At 37.9% G+C, this 15889-nt stretch overlaps 3 protein-coding genes across 4 annotated transcripts; 1 reads left to right on the top strand and 2 right to left on the bottom strand.

Moving 5' to 3' along the window:
* The first annotated feature begins 4751 nt into the window (after positions 1-4751).
* On the top strand, positions 4752-7115 carry LOC131009535 (uncharacterized). Its single transcript, XM_057936937.1, has 4 exons — positions 4752-4877; positions 4943-6035; positions 6131-6249; positions 6339-7115. The coding sequence occupies exons 1-4, from the start codon at positions 4752-4754 to the stop codon at positions 7113-7115; spliced, it is 2115 nt and encodes a 704-aa protein (XP_057792920.1).
* Positions 7116-7251: 136 nt separating this feature from the next.
* Positions 7252-8573, bottom strand: LOC130990713 (uncharacterized). Its single transcript, XM_057914942.1, has 2 exons — positions 7847-8573; positions 7252-7748 (listed from the first exon to the last, which is right to left on the bottom strand). Exons 1-2 carry the CDS (start codon positions 8054-8056, stop codon positions 7431-7433), a joined length of 528 nt encoding a protein of 175 aa, XP_057770925.1. The 5' UTR covers positions 8057-8573; the 3' UTR covers positions 7252-7430.
* A 182-nt stretch (positions 8574-8755) lies between these two features.
* Positions 8756-14521, bottom strand: LOC130990704 (oligouridylate-binding protein 1B-like). 2 transcript variants are annotated; one of them, XM_057914932.1, is made up of 12 exons: positions 14172-14521; positions 12812-12873; positions 12344-12446; positions 12150-12226; positions 12003-12064; positions 11785-11872; positions 11530-11605; positions 11419-11449; positions 11166-11279; positions 10791-10876; positions 9382-9558; positions 8756-9238 (listed from the first exon to the last, which is right to left on the bottom strand). In XM_057914932.1, exons 1-12 carry the CDS (start codon positions 14274-14276, stop codon positions 8954-8956), a joined length of 1266 nt encoding a protein of 421 aa, XP_057770915.1. In that variant the 5' UTR covers positions 14277-14521; the 3' UTR covers positions 8756-8953. The 2 variants fall into 2 exon arrangements, with proteins under 2 accessions (XP_057770915.1, XP_057770920.1); XM_057914937.1 differs by lacking the exon at positions 14172-14521 and adding an exon at positions 13464-13718.
* Positions 14522-15889: the final 1368 nt, after the last annotated feature.

Below are 15889 nucleotides of genomic sequence, written 5' to 3' on the forward strand. Positions count from 1 at the left end.
CTTGAGGGAGCTGAAATGCTCTAAGTTCTCTTTCATTCTTCTACATCATCACCTTAAGAATCTAGATTGTAGAGATATCCTACTAACCTAGTAGTCTATGTTCTTTTTGAAATTGTGATCATGCAACTTATAGCAATCTATGTTCTCTGGGAAAACATATGTCAATTTTTCTATTATTCGTCTGATCATAACATCATAGATTGCGAAAATATGCCATGAAAGGCAAAACATTCAACATTTCATCATAGCATGCTCTTTACATAAACATATTCATAAAACATCTTAGAACAATAACATCTTTAACACGTTGAACTACAGTTACCTTCTTTCCTTGATTGAGCACGATGCAATGGAGTGTTGAGCGGTGCCGTATAAACCCATGTAAGTCTAAAGAATCAAACTAGACTCGACTCTTATAGAATAAGGTTTCTAGGGCCAGAGCGAACGAACCGCTCTGATACCACTCTGTCACAGCCCGCAACCCATAATGACAAATTTATCCGGGATTATGACTTGGGATGAGAATTAATGAGTGGGAACGGATATGGACAAATTTATCCAGCTGTCATCCGAATGGACCCCTGCACGAAAACGTCGTCGTTTAGGGTTTAGGGGGGAAAAACTGAAAAGTCGTGCCATTTCCTTTCCTTATCATTTTTTTTTTCATTTTCCATTCGTTGCTTTAATCATTCTCTTCATTTCTGTGTCAACTCTCCTCTCAATAATTGAAGAAGGAGTTTCTTCTACTTTTTCATTTTTCATTCTTCGCTTTTGTAATGCTCGCCAAAGTTGTCGTGTTTCGGAGAGTACACTAGGTCCCAGGGCTTGTTTTTGGTGCGTTGTCTCTTTGCTGTCGAATCGAGAACGTGGGTATCTGTGGCTTTGTGGTCCCAAGCAGTATACAATGGCGAAAAGATAAATTAATAACCAATTTATTATGCTTTCCTCTATCTTTGTTTAACTTTTTTGAGGAATAAGTGTATTATATTCTTTGTTTATACTGACAAAATCAGAAGTTGTCGCATTTTGGACCTTTAGGGTTTCAAAATTGTTAAAATTGATTTATTGTTGTAGTAAATTCTACCTTTGTGTCGTTATGTGCATTTATATTGGGCTACAAACTGTTCTAGGGTTTTGCATGTTGAAGTTTAGACCATTTATCACTTATGACTGCTGTGATTATGTAAATTTTTTGTGGGTTGTGTGTAATTTTAAATTTCATTTTCATATTTGCAGTGACGATGAATTTGGTTTACATATTTGCCATGGGGGTAGGTTCATTAACTATGTGTCACAGCCCGCAACCCATAATGACAAATTTATCCGGGATTATGACTTGGGATGAGAATTAATGAGTGGGAACGGATATGGACAATTACTTAACATTAAAGTATATGGAAATGTCACTCATAGATAAAATGCTAGGATCATATATGATCATTTGGATACTTATAAAACATACACATAAAGGAGAACTGATTAAGGTGGGTTACCCAATAACACGTGTCACAACTTCATAACATAGAGTTATTCTAATTAAAGTGTTTTGCAGCGGAAAACGTGTGAGATATACATATGAAGATGTATACTCAAGGTTACATTTCTTGAAATGTCAAAGGAACACCCGCTCAACATCATTCCATTCCATCAGCTGCTCAACCTGCACATTTAGAAATACATGCAGGGCTGAGTATAAAAATACTCAGTGGGCACATATGCCTACTATGAAATATAACATGCTTCGTAAAGATTTAAATTGTCATGCCATCATAAGCAGTACAGCAAGGGGTTTTTCGCTAAAAAGGCCCAAGCTTACTAAATTCAGTTGTGATTCTTAAAGTTCGACTGCAGTCTAAGTTCTCTTGTAATCTATCATATCTGGAACTTTGTGCCGGAGAGGTGGCCACCTCTCACGGTCACTTGACCGGCCAACCCGCTAGATGACTCACGGTCACTGGTGTACACTAGTCAAGGCAGGATAGCTATCCACTGCTCAGGACCCGAATTCGATTGCATCATTGGCAAAGCCAAAGCAAATAGATATCATACTAAAATTTAAACATTTTATGGCAAGACAATACTTGAAATAACTTTAACTCAAAGATTTTGTCATGAAATAACTTGCTTGAATGTAACATTTAAACTCATTTGATATATATGAAACTGAAATTAACAGTTAGATCATCTCATGCATTCATTCGTATAAGAGGCCTACGACACGCAGGGGATCTCTATATACGTATAGTAAAAGTAATGCCCACCTGATTGCAGTGTTTTGCTACTTAAGACAATGATTCTCTTTCCTTAGCGCGATAGGTTACTCAGACGCTTTTGTTTATTTGAACATTTGATAACACGAAAACATGTGTTCGAGTGAATAATAGAAAAGATAACAACAAATGCAGTGAATCACTATTCACTCATTTCTCTAACTACCCATATTTCCTTAAACGACTATATCTAACTCATATACAATCGTTCTTCCTTTATCAAAATATTTCATGTACCTTTGAGGATGTAGGAAATTCCATTTTATATTATTCATTTATTTATCTATTATAAATAAAGAATAATTCTATAAACATAAAACGTTTTCCTTTTCCCCATTTAATAATGCCAATCACCAATATATATATATACACATCAATAGCTCATTTATAAACTAAAAGTGATATTTTATCAACAATAAAACTTTAAAATCCTTAATAGGAATTATTTTGAATCATTTCCATCTCAACAAAACTGTATAGATTCAACTTCAACTAATAAACTGTTTTTACTCCGAACTCGTATGGAGTCGAATTTCATATCAATAGAAACCTCTTTGAGTCTAGTTTAATTGAAAAAAAAGTATGTTGAAAAACTCCAAGTAGTTTAAGAGATATAGCGATTTTCCCATCGCCTACCAGATTCGGCAGTTTCTGCCAACTGAAAGTCCAGATTTTTGAAAAAATAGCAAACGTTACCGGAATAACCTCAAATTTTATATGCAGATAGCTAACACATATATATTCATACAATAAAAATGTGAGAGCTAAATATCAAAATATGGTTACTGAAATAATTAACCTAATCATCTGCCTCACGACAGTTTCAGCAGATACTGGCAGTAGACTTCTCAAATTTTAAAAGGGTAGTAAACGAAGTTCAAATAACATGAAACTTTGTACAAATATTCACCACACTCCCATCTATACCCCAGAAATTTCCCATAATATAATAGAAACGGGAATGCATCGAAATAAGGGCGTCAACTTACCCTTGTCCAAGTGAGCACTAATGGAAGTTGTTCGTCGGGGGTTTTCTGGTCGTCGTTCCGCTATGGTGTTTAGCCGCGAAGGTCTACGACTTAGTATTCCTCGTGCGAGGTAGATCAGGCTACACAACGGTGGTTTCTCGATCCTTTTTCGTCGTAAGGATAGTGAGAAACGAAAGCCGTAAGTTGGCCGGTGGCTAAGTCGGGAATTCGACGTTGGCCGCCGAAGGATATTGCGGTCTTTGATCAGGGAAAAACAGAGAAGGCTTCGGCCTTTCGATTGTTGGATTTGGTAGCCTGAAGATGGAGGAACGAGTACACGTTCTCGGTTCAGAGCCTAGTGGCCGGTCGGCGAATAAACGGCCCGGCGAAGGGAGCTCACTTGAGCTCTTGCAATGAAGAAATTAAGAGTTTTCAATACAATGGAGTATTGCTTTTGCGGGAGTGAAAGTGATGAGTATTGAACTGACAATTGTGAGTTTATATAGAGGAGCTTCCGCAGACAACGGAATTTAAGATGGTTGAAATTTTTTTTGAAGGGAGTAGGAGAAGATTACTGTAGAATCTTTGAAGATTTTGGATTGCAGACGATGAAAATCTGCAGCTTTTGAAAATTGTGGATATTGGCGTGATTTTCTTCTGCCGCCTTTGAAAACTTTGCCTCGGCGTGATCATCTGCTCCTGAAATTGGGGCTTTTTTTTTTGGATTGCATGGAAGATATTGCAGCTTTGAAAATTTTCTGCAGTAATGATGCATTGAGAGGAAGGTGGAATAGTGTAGGAATTGATGTGTTGGATGAAAAATCGAGAAATACGTGTAGTGCCGTGATCTAGTTTCTCCTAGTTCCTGTAATAATTCTCCAATTCTCGTTTAATAAATACTCGTCGTATTTATATAAATTAAATCCTCAATCTTGAGATTTAATACGTGAAAGTCGGAATTAATTCGCGACTTAATACCTTAACACATATAACGCGAAATAATAAAATTATTATGCATATGATCTCAAATTATAATTCTAGCAATTTGATTTAAATAACACGATTTATGAAATCGGTTATAAATCTAAAATTTCTAATACTATTAAATCAATCAACTGGTAATGCAAGGTCTCAAACGTGTAGCTAAACCAATAATTTAATTATTGGTTTGATTCATGATTGAATATTAAATCGCAGCTCTGTATCTCTTATACAGACTTTTGCTGAAATAATATTATCTGAATAAAATAGTCACAATAAATAATTAAAAGAATTTTATAACTAATGCACATGTTTAATCTAATATATATTTAAAAGAGCGGGGCATTACACTATGAACTTAAACAACATTATATAGGTGGGGGGTTTCACACTAAGGTTGGCTTAGATCCCGATAGGTTTGGGTACTTTGATCTTGTTGATTATGTGAAAGAATTATGTGGCTTGGGCTGGGTTGTATTACAGAATACCTACAACTCAAACACATAAGCTAATAACAAATGACGAATGTGTAATGGAAATGTTGAGATGTAGGGGTAGATACCCAATAGTTACTGTATGTGTGGATGGGGGTAAGATTGGGACAGATCTTGGTGTTTCTGAGGGCAAAGTCACTGAGGAGAGGGAGAGGGAGCCTGAAGTACATACTGAGGGCATTGATGAATATTTTAATGAAGCTGATGGTGAGAGTGGGTCTGGTCTGAGGGAGATGATGATGGTGTGCGTGATGGTGATCTTGATGATTTCTTTGCGGGGGAGGGAGATTCCGAGGATGAAGGGGAGGGTGATGGTGATAGTTTACATGACACAGTGGTAGAGTGTGAAAAGGGTTCATATGATGATGGTGATTGGGGACCTCTAGATAATGCTACATATTCCGAGATTGATGATCTTATCAATATGGAATATTTTGATGATAGTAGTGAGGAAGATTATGTACCTAGTGAGAGTGAGTTGTCAGATGTTAGCTTAGGAGACCTAGACTATATATCTAATGAAGAAAACATTCAAATGCGAAAGAAATTAAAAAAAGTTGACAGTGTTTTTAAGTTGATGAATGAAAAAGATGGATTTGAGGCCGATGTGGAACACACATACCATTCTGATTATGAAAATGATGAAAAGGAATTTGTCTCTGATGAAATAGATTCTGAGTTCGAAAATAGGTTGAGGGTAAAGAGGGTTGTATACGATCCTAGTTGTGACCACAGCAAAATGCAGCCAGTTATTGGCATGTATTTCCAGGATGGTCTTCAATGTAGGGCTGCTTTGACAACATGGGCCATAGAAAACGGTAGATATGTCCGTTTTAAGGGAGTGTCTAAGAAGAAATTGTTGGCCGAATGTACTCTACCCTGCCCTTGGAAGCTTTATGCTAGTTCTGTCCAGTCTAATGGGACTTTTATGATTAGATCTTGTGGTGGGGATCATACTTGTGCTAAAGCCATGAGTAACAAACTGTTGAGTTCTCAGTGGATAGCAACAAGATACTTGAACGTCTACAGAGTTAGATATAATCTATCAGTAAAAGATTTGAGTGCTGACATACTTGAGAGGTTCAAAGTTAGAGTGCCTAAGGACAGACTATACAAGGCCAGAAGAATGGCTCAAGAGATGGTGAGAGGTTCTGTTGACCAACACTATGGAATGATAAAGAATTATGTTGCTGAGCTTAGAAGAGTGGATCCTGAGGGGAAGTTTGAGCTTGTTTTACAAGCTGATAACACTTTTAAAGCACTTTATATTGGTTTGAGTGCTTTGAGAAAGGGCTTCAAAGCGAGCTGCAGACCAGTGATTGGTACTGATGGTTGCTTTCTTAAAACATACTTGGGGGGGGGGGGCATCTTCTCTGTGCAACAGGAAAAGATGGCAATAATGGGATGTTTCCCTTAGCATGGGCTGTGGTGAACGCTGAAAATGAAGCCTGCTGGACTTGGTTCTTGGAAATTTTATTTAAGGAATTAGAGCTTGGTGATGGAAGTGGATGGACCTTCATTAGTGACCAACAAAAGGTAATAAAATTCAGTTATGTCTTATTCCTATTTTAATCTTAACATTCATATGCAAGGTATCTTTGTAATTGTCAGCTTGCATTTTGTAGGGATTACAAAATGCGGTTTCTAGGTTGGCACCACAGGCCGAGCATAGGAATTGTGCTCGCCATATCTACATGAATTGGAAGAAGGTTCACAAGGGTCAAACCCTAAAAAACCTTTTCTTTCGAGCAGTTTATGCTACATTCGAAGCTGATTTCAAAATTGCGCTTCAAGAAATGAAAGAGGAGTCACCTACAGCCTTCGAGGATTTCATGGCACGAGACACAACCAAATTCTGCAAGGCCTTCATCTCAACCTACCCCAAGAATGATAGTGTGGATAACAACATTAGTGAGTGCTTTAATGGTTATATATTAAATGCTCGGGGTAAACATGTTATTCACATGCTAGAAGAAATTAGGTCTTCTTTGATGGTTAGGCAGGTACAGAAATTCAAAGCCATGAGTCTTGTCAAGGGTAAGATAACTCCGAACATAAGCAAGTTGTTGGAGAAGAATTTGATGGCAAGTGCATATTGCATTGCACTTCCTGCCATGTATGATTCATTCCAAGTACACTATGAAGGTGACATATTTGTTGTTCATGTAAAAATGGGAAACAATGGACATAATAAATGTTCTTGTAGAGAGTGGGATTTGACAGGGATCCCTTGCAAGCATATTGTTTCTGCGATCAAGTACATGGACCGTGACCCTATTGATTATGTGTCTGAATATTTTTCTGTCAACACTTATTTGTCTGCTTATGAGCATGGTATCAAACCAATTCATGGCAAAAAGATGTGGCTACAAGTTCAAGGTGATGTATATTTTGATTTATGAAACAAGATGATGTATATGTTGTGGATTGAAGTTTAAGAAACAAGATGATATTTATTCCAGGTTATTTCCATATATATTGATCTCAGCTTTGGTTTTGTGTTTTCTGTATTTGTTAATTTAAACTGAAACGAAGGTATACTCAAACTTTTAACATTACTAAAGATGAAGTATTAGAATTACATTAACCAGCCAAAAGCAAGACTTCACAAGTCTTGATTGATAACAAAGTTTACCTACAACTGTAGATAGGTCTATCTAATACGAAAGGAAGATTACCTAAGTCCTCTTCAACCTATCTAAAACCTAAGCAAATCCCTACATTACTTCAAGAGCCACAGCATAGCAAACAAGACAGCCACCACACAAATAAACCATTTCGTCATCCGAATCTTTGCACACTGTGCCTTCAAGTACGTCGTTCTTCGCCTTCAGTAAATCCAGCTCCACAACCACTGAATGGCTTTCACGCTCTCTGGTATCCATCCTTTCACGGCTCAAAGCAGCATTCATTGTGGCTTGATCACGCTCCTCTTCAGCACTAATCGATTGAAGCCTGAGTTTTAAAATCTGCTCTTTGTAGTAGTCATTCAACTCCGGATCAAACCATTCCCAAAGCCCACATGCTTCTCTGGACTAATTCAACACAATAAATTCGCCATAACTAATCTACATCAAAATTTACCAGAATACTAAATCAACACAAATAAATACGCCATAACTCAATAACTTACCCCTCGAAGGCTGCAGCAGTAGAAGCGGCGAAAAGGGTTTACGGAAGTGTGCGAAGTCCGCAAGGACGCAAAGCCATGTTTGCAGAGCTTTGGACGAGGAGCCCAATTACACAAATGCGCGTTGTTGGGTGGGTTATACCCTAGGTCCGACGACCCCGAGCTGGAGAATGACTCTCCAGTTTCACTGTTCCAGTTCGACGACTTGCCCATGGAGACGGATTCGAATGATGTGCAAATAAAGCTACGCAAGTGTGAATTAGGGTTATGGGTATACGAATTTATTGAAGAAGGTTAAGTGCAATTTCTGTGAAAACGACGAAGTTTTCTGAAGACTAAACGACTGCGTTTAGAATTAGGTCCGGCCTTAATACGTAGGATTTTCTGGAGGTCCATGTCATCAATAATTCGCCGAAACTTTTCCGGAGATCCCAAATCAGATCAAATTAATAGTTTAGAAATTTCCTTAATACACTTTGAAATTCGGTACACAGACCAGAATTTGGCTATAGTTTAGTAATTTACATGTCATTAACCCTAAATTAAATGATAATGATGATTAAACAAAGACACTTTTCCGTCCAGAAATAAATAATGACAATCTCAATATTAAATGAAAATGATCACAAATAAATAGTTATGTTTCCCTCCAAAATCAAAATAATGATATCTCAGCAACTCCTCAAAATTTAAACAAATGAAACATAAACCAACCTGGAACAATTTTTTCCTTTTTTTTCTTTTCTTCTATTTCCACCTATCAAAATGGAAGGGCTCAAATCGAACCTCAAATACTACCAACTTGAAAAGGCAACAAAATCAAAAGCCTAATTTGCGTACAAACTATCTGAAGCAAACAAGCTATCAACGAAATTTGCCAAAACAATATACGTATATAGCTACGCAAATGACTGAAGAAGCCACTCAACATTCATTTCGATAGGGGGAAAAAAAGCATTACATAGGTAATATGTGAACGACCAAATTTTAGTTTTTCGGCCGCCCACCATAAATCTTACAAAATACCCTACAAACATAAAACACTCAAACAACAGCTTCGATCTGAGGGGCCGTTGTTTTAGGTTTCACATACCGATAAATCTGTCATCATTACTGGTAGTACATGAGATGATGCTGGGCCGCAGCAACATTCTGATAGCCACCGTCGTAGATGGCCTGGCTTGCACCGGCGCCCATCCCCATGGACGCTTGCTTCAGAGGATGCTGCCCCTGTGGATGCATTAGAGGATGAATGCTGCCCATTTTGGCGATTGCAATTTGCCGCTCATAAGCTAGAAGGTCAGCCGCGGAGAGGCCCGGCATGGATGCTGGTGCGGGTGGGGGTAGTGGGTTTGAGCCAGTTCCAGCTGGAGTAGGCTTGTTTCCCCATGAGCACTGAGCACAAGAATGTATTAACAAAGTTATGCCACTAAGAGATAGAGCTGGACGAAGAAGTCTAAATGCTCGTATTAGGAGTTGGAACGTAAATGAGCAGCAAAACAATGGAAAGAGGCAATTACAAGTAGACGAGTACACACCTTAATTTGTTTACCGCAGAGATACGACTGACCATTTCCCATTGAAATAGCCATTGCTGCGCCTGCATGAGTACTGTACCTAACAAAGCCAAAACCTTTATCACGCTGGACCCTTACTTCCTCAATTGATCCAGCTCCAAGTGCATGAAAGTGGCGATGAAGGTCAACCTGGGCTACCTGGCGATCACAACCAAGAAAGAAAGATATAGAAATTGTGTAGTAGATTCAAATTTGAAAGGTTATGTTTAACCACAGGAGAGGGACTCAATTGAGTTTACTAAACACTCAAGGGTATTTTCGATTGACGGACCAAATATACAGGGAGGAATGTTTGGACATAAACCTCCAAAATACCAGTTCTGGATAATATTAAAATATACTCCTTCCATCACATTATTTATGGCACATTGCTTTTGGACACAGGTATTTAGGAGATTAAAATTAGGAAGAAAATGTGTGGTGTAAATTTTAATGGTAATTAAATTTTTATTAGTGTAATCAAATAAAGTCTTCAACCCAACTGCATTTCTCCTATTCCCGGTCATCGTGCGACAAGAAGTGGCGAAGGTCGGATTCTTCAACTCAGCCACCCCAGCCTCCTGAATCAAATTCACACACAAAGCTCTGCCAGAGTTTACAATCAAAGCTCTGTCCTCCATTACCAAGCGAATTCCAAACTCAAATTCACAAAATTGAAAAATTGAATAGGCATTCCAAATCAAATTATACACAAAGCTTTTCCCTCAATTACCAAGCAACCAAGCAACTGCCGTCAAGCAACAATTCCCTCAATTACACACAAAGCTTTTCCCTCAATTACACATAAAGCATTTCCCTCAATTTTCTGAGGTTGTGGGGCGTGAAGCTCGCGAACTGCAGAGCTGTAGGCACCACCATCGAAGAGAAGAGGAGAGAGGAGGCAAAGAAGAGTAGAGGAGAAAGGGAACAAGGATAGAGCAGCCGAGTCAAGCGAGATGATGCTGTCACGCTCAGCGTCTTCGTCGCAGTCATCTTACTCGGGAGAAAAAGAAGGCAATGAAGAAGAGGAGAAGAGGGGAGGGAAGGCGGCGAAGAAATTGTTAGAGAGACAGAGAGGACTATGAAATGATAATTAAGATTTGTGAGGGACCGAAAATGTTTTAGGTTAGGGTATAAATTAGGCTTATATATGGGCCTTAATTAAATTCTTAATGAACCCCTAATTCTGGCCCAAAATGGAAATAGGCCATATTACGTGGGACAACACAAAATAGAATACGTGCCATTAATAATGGGACGGAGGGAGTACTTCGTAACTACAGTAAACATATAGGTTGGGGTGCACTGATACCAGAGACATATGTTAAGGACTCTGGAGTACGAAATGCTTTCAGTAAATGAGATGTGGCAAAGAGCAAAAGCAGACTTGCCTCTGGAGCGAGGTTGCCAACATACACAGTTGTATATTGAGGGTTATTCTCAGGAGCATCACTACCTGCAGCCTCTTTAACATCCTCTGTAAAAGGAGTCATTTTCAGCATCGATTTCCGGCCAAGGAGATCACAGAGATAAAATGTTTTGCAAAATGTTAGGCATGAAGTCCAGAAACATAAAATTCTTGTTGAACTCTAGACAGAAAAACAGTGCCTCAGTGCCAATTTTTGTACAACCAAAATATCATCTTATAAACTCAAAAAGCTTCAGATAGGTTTATTGAATTTATGCTGTATCAGCTTAACTCAAAAGGTTTTCTTTCCCATATTCCCCCATCAATTGTTACCATCTTCCATTTCGTTGTTACTGACCTGAGGTGGTAAGTTCTACAACACTTTTAGAATCTGAATTTTGCTTGTCCTCACTGGTACCAGCACCCTTTGTGGCCCAGTTGCAACGTATCTGCCTGCTGCCAAGCCATTTACCTGAGAAGTTGCCGAATGAAAAGTGGTAAGTAGATGTTTTCCCCCTTGTCGATTTAAAGAGATTAAAGATGCCAAATGACAATTCTTTTTTCTAAATAAAGCGAAGTAATCCAAAGATTGCAATCCAAACTGTTCTCACCAGTTAAATCATTAATTGCACTTTGCGCATCCTGCACAAGAAATCCAAATGATTCAGCCAAGTGAAGGAAAGTGTTTCTTTCAGATGATTCGGGTGAAGTCTGCAGAATACCTGTTGGTTTCTGAAAGACACAAATCCAAACCCCCTTGAACGCCCAGTCTTTTGATCCCACATAACCCTTGCATCTCTATGACCAAGAGAGAGACAATCAGCAACTACTAAACTAGGCCAACCACACATAGCTACCAAAGGAAACTTATGACCCACTATTCATTTCTTATCGAGAACAAAGTCAAAGTAATCTGCAGTGTCAAGGCCATGTGCTCCATTCTGAATAATTGAACAGAGAGAAAAAGAGGAACTTACGAACAACTAGGGTACACAGAAAAGCAGGCAAACAGCATTGCATCAGTAACCTCTGGGCTTAGATCACCAACAAAAATGTTGTAATGGCCTGTATAGTAGACATTTTTTTAAGTTACAAAAAGAGATTATATGGAGCAAAAAATAGTCTAAGGTATCTTGTTATATACAAAAGTTGAACAAATACCACATGAATGTGAAACATCATAATGTAAACTCACTTGATGTGTCCTCCCTCTGACCACTGGCATATGCCCAGTTAACTTTGATGGGCTGCCCAAACCTAAATATCACAATACACAATTACACATTACTATCAAAATTTAAATGAAAATGCAAGCTCTAACATCCAAATATATCCCACTTACAGATGTCTCCCATTCAGGGTCAATATTGCAAGTGAAGCTGACCTACGATCAAAGTAGTGTATAAAGCCATAGGATGACTGCGTAGAGCAAAAAGGTGATGAATGTTAACATCAGCTATATACACACAATGCAAACCCGTACATGGATAATAATAGTGTGAAAAACAATATTCAAGAAATATGAGACATGAGTACCTTTTCTTTTCTAATAAGCTTGCAAGCCTCCACAGGACCTGTACTAGCAAAAACTTCTTGAAGAAGTGGTTCAGTCACCTGTGTGTGAATATTCCCCACATACCTGCATTGTCTCAAAATATCAAAAACCATGAACTTCCAAAATACAAAAGAATGAAATAGAGTAGTAATCTCCTCCAGATTTCAAACGATAGCCTAACAAGCATAACAGCTTCACATATAATACAATGACAGGAGAGTTGGAGACATTACAAAACCCCCAACATATTGCACACATGTTGGCCTTAATGGCATATACATTAAGACAAGACAGAAAGCAGGACTATTGATGCAAAGACTTTGCTCACAATCTACACCCAAAAAAGTAAATTGTGACTTGAACTATACAAGGCATTTGCAAGCTACAGGAGCATGCATTGAAGAGGGGAACAATAAAGAAAAGGTAAAAATTGTCTGAACAACACTCACACACTGCGGCATGTACTTGGATCAAACCCAGGAGGCAGATTTCCACTTGGAATTGGTTCGATCTGCAAAATGGAAGGCGAAAAGAAAAAAGAAATAAAAATAAAGAAAAAAAAAAAACCTAGTCTATCTGCCCAAATTGACTATATCCACCCCTAAGGTAATCCACTGCCTGAAGAGGAAAAAAAGCTTATGCACATGGTACAGGTCTTGAAATCTGGCAGCAGTAAAAGTGCAAAATGGAAATAAAAATGCAAAGTGAAATTGAATTTTATTGAAAAACTTGGGCCACTAGCATGTGAAACATCTAAATTGTAAGTTGTAACCATTTGTAACTAATCACATTCCATATACCAAATAACACTTGTTTCCCATAACATCACTAACAGCACATTAGAAACCAAATAGTACTGTTTTTTAAATAAACTTCCATGTCTCCATTCACGCTCTTCCTTCCGGGAAGGGAGGTTCTGCAAAATTTTGATAAAATGGATGAACTAGCCTGACATGATTAGATAGGACTCAGAACATAAACCTAGGATGAAGTACCCTTCACCTACAGCAAAGAACAACGACCCTCACATCAGCCTAGCACGTCTACTTCAATGTTTAAGGACAGCTTCTGTTGTCTATTTTCCAAAAGTTCGTGTCCTACACAGATTGCGATCAATTTATCCATCCGCTACCATCCACCTTTCTCTGCTGAGGATGAACAGTGTCGATAGTAAGCAACCAATCTCTATTTCTTTAAGGGGAGGACACTGCTTGCTGTACACCAACCATTCTCCTTCACCCCAACAATAAATTGACATCTCTAAGCAAACATCATCATAGCTACCCGCTGTTCATTATGTACACCCACAAGCTCAACACTCAAGGAGCGTACGAGGTTGGAGCAAGAACTCAAAACAATATCTGCCATTACATTCAACACTCAAGTATCACTTAATCATGGAACCTCACATTAAGTTGCAAGCTCAAAGTTCAGGTCAGTGAACTAAACTCAACTTGCGCACATAAATTAAAAAATTAACCTCTAAAACAGTAAATGAGCTCAAATTAACACACATGTAAGCATGTAATCTAGAAAATGGCCAACGAGCTCAAACATAAAACAGTTCCTGGAGAACTTGCAATTGTAATAGATTAACACAATGTTACCGAGGACGAAAACAATTACACACTCTTAGACAATTAACGCAGCATAGCAAAACAGACAACAGCCATCACAAACTTCATTTACATCGCATAAATGAACGAGACAAACATTCACATCCTCGAGATCTCTTTCGAAACAGTGAAACGCAACAAACAATCGCACCAAAAAACACTCAAAACAATCGCACCAAAAAACACTCAAAACCTGCGGAGCAGCTAAGAGACCGGGGTGATACAGCGACTGCTGTTGGATGAGAGCTTGTTGCATCAACGCCTGGTGTTGCTGCTGCTTTATTCTTTGATTCAGCATTTTCGATTGAAATGTAACCGATGATTTTATCCGGATGAGATGATCGAAGAAATTTTTTAGAATTTTTTTCTCCAGTGGTAGGGTTTGTCGCGAGAGGAAAAGGGAAGAAACGAAAATAAATTAAAAAATAAAAAATAAAGAAGAAGAAGGAAAAAAAAAAAAAAAAAGAGAGAGAGAGAGAGAAAGAAAAAGAAAAAGAAAAGAAAATGACAGATGAAGAATGAAAGAGAGGCCTCACAAAAAAAGGGGGAAATTTATTGGCATTTTTAGGGGCTATATATAGACGACTAGACGTCTAGACGAGCTTTTACCGAGTCGTGCTTCACACCGTAATTCTGAGTTTCTGACTACTGACTAGTAAATTAATTTGGGCCTCCACTATTGGCCCATAATTTCTGGCCCAAATAAAATATTATTTTCTATTTTTATTTTTGTTAAGTGCTTTGTTATATTGACAAATTTATCATCCCGAAAAAGGGATAACAAAAATTCTCTATTTAAATATTCTCTTTATTTTTTCTCATTTTTTACAAATGGTGTGATATTATCCACCTTGAAGTGAAGAGGTTGAATGAAAATAATGAAATTCCCTTTTGTAGAAAATAAGGAAAAAGAAAAAGAGAATTTAAAGATAATTTCTTTTGTTATTCCTAATTTTTTCATGATAAATTTATCAATCAAAGAAACACATATTATAATACTCCCTACGTCCATAAAAAAATATGGCACAATTACTATATCTGGCAATCACAAAAAATGGAGCATTTTCTCTTTTAAGACATGGACACACCTCTTTTTCTTACTTCTTCCGTCCACGAAATGAGTATCATTTGTCGACGATACGGGTTTCAAGAAATGTATTGGGTGTAGTGTGAATAGAATAAGGGTCCCACATTTTTTTAGTGTATTAATTAAAGAATTTTGTGGGATACATTTGCCAAAAAGGGAAATGTGCACTCATTTCGTGGATGAACGAAAAAAGAAATATGGATACTCATTTCGTGGATGGAGAGAGTATATTTCATCCTCATAAATACCCCTTATTCACAAAAATCCAAATTTTAATTCAATCTCAACCACTCATTTCAAATAATGATGGGACTTTTTCTCCACTAATCATTCATTTTATTAAAATTCGTGCCTAAAGAATGTGCCCCATTTTTGGTGGATGGATGGAGTAGTAAAATTTTATTACGAACATTCACATTATAAATGAAGAAGAGCATGCTCGTAAGTCATAAATTCATCTAGCTCAAACAGCAAAGCAAAGATACCAATATACTTAATTATTTTTATGCACATGTAGAATACTCCCTCCGTCCATGATTCAGTGCCCTGTTTGGCCTTTAAAAAGTGTCCACAATTGAATGCCCTGTTTTGCTTTTTGTACCCTTTTACCCTCCCTCTTTATTTAAAATTGCTACCCTTTGCCATTCATTACCCCACCCCTTATTGTGAAGTTAGTTAATTAAATCATCATTAACACCTAATTACTCTCTCCCTATTTGCACGATGCAATCTTATTTTTTGGCCTCTTCATTCATTCGAACCCTAGCGCCGCTTCATCTCTCTCACTCTCCATTCTGAAAACCCTAGCGCCGCTTCCTCTCTCT

Source organism: Salvia miltiorrhiza, chromosome 1, assembly GCF_028751815.1.
Source record: "Salvia miltiorrhiza cultivar Shanhuang (shh) chromosome 1, IMPLAD_Smil_shh, whole genome shotgun sequence".
NCBI lineage: Eukaryota > Viridiplantae > Streptophyta > Magnoliopsida > Lamiales > Lamiaceae > Salvia > Salvia miltiorrhiza.

What these genes read in the sequence shown, in the direction of transcription:
- LOC131009535 (XM_057936937.1), top strand. Translation starts at nt 4,752, where the DNA reads ATGGAAATGTTGAGATGTAGGGGTAGATACCCAATAGTTACTGTATGT. An exon ending in AGAGGGAGAGGGAGCCTGAA is followed by an intron (nt 4,878 to 4,942) that starts GTACATACTGAG and finishes GTCTGGTCTGAG; the next exon opens with GGAGATGATGATGGTGTGCG. An exon ending in TCATTAGTGACCAACAAAAG is followed by an intron (nt 6,250 to 6,338) that starts GTAATAAAATTC and finishes TGCATTTTGTAG; the next exon opens with GGATTACAAAATGCGGTTTC.
- LOC130990713 (XM_057914942.1), bottom strand. Translation starts at nt 8,056, where the DNA reads ATGGGCAAGTCGTCGAACTGGAACAGTGAAACTGGAGAGTCATTCTCC. An exon ending in ACTGCTGCAGCCTTCGAGGG is followed by an intron (nt 7,749 to 7,846) that starts GTAAGTTATTGA and finishes GTGTTGAATTAG; the next exon opens with TCCAGAGAAGCATGTGGGCT.
- LOC130990704 (XM_057914932.1), bottom strand. Translation starts at nt 14,276, where the DNA reads ATGCTGAATCAAAGAATAAAGCAGCAGCAACACCAGGCGTTGATGCAA. An exon ending in CCAAGTACATGCCGCAGTGT is followed by an intron (nt 12,447 to 12,811) that starts GTGAGTGTTGTT and finishes GAGACAATGCAG; the next exon opens with GTATGTGGGGAATATTCACA. An exon ending in TTGGCAACCTCGCTCCAGAG is followed by an intron (nt 9,559 to 10,790) that starts GCAAGTCTGCTT and finishes TGTGATCGCCAG; the next exon opens with GTAGCCCAGGTTGACCTTCA.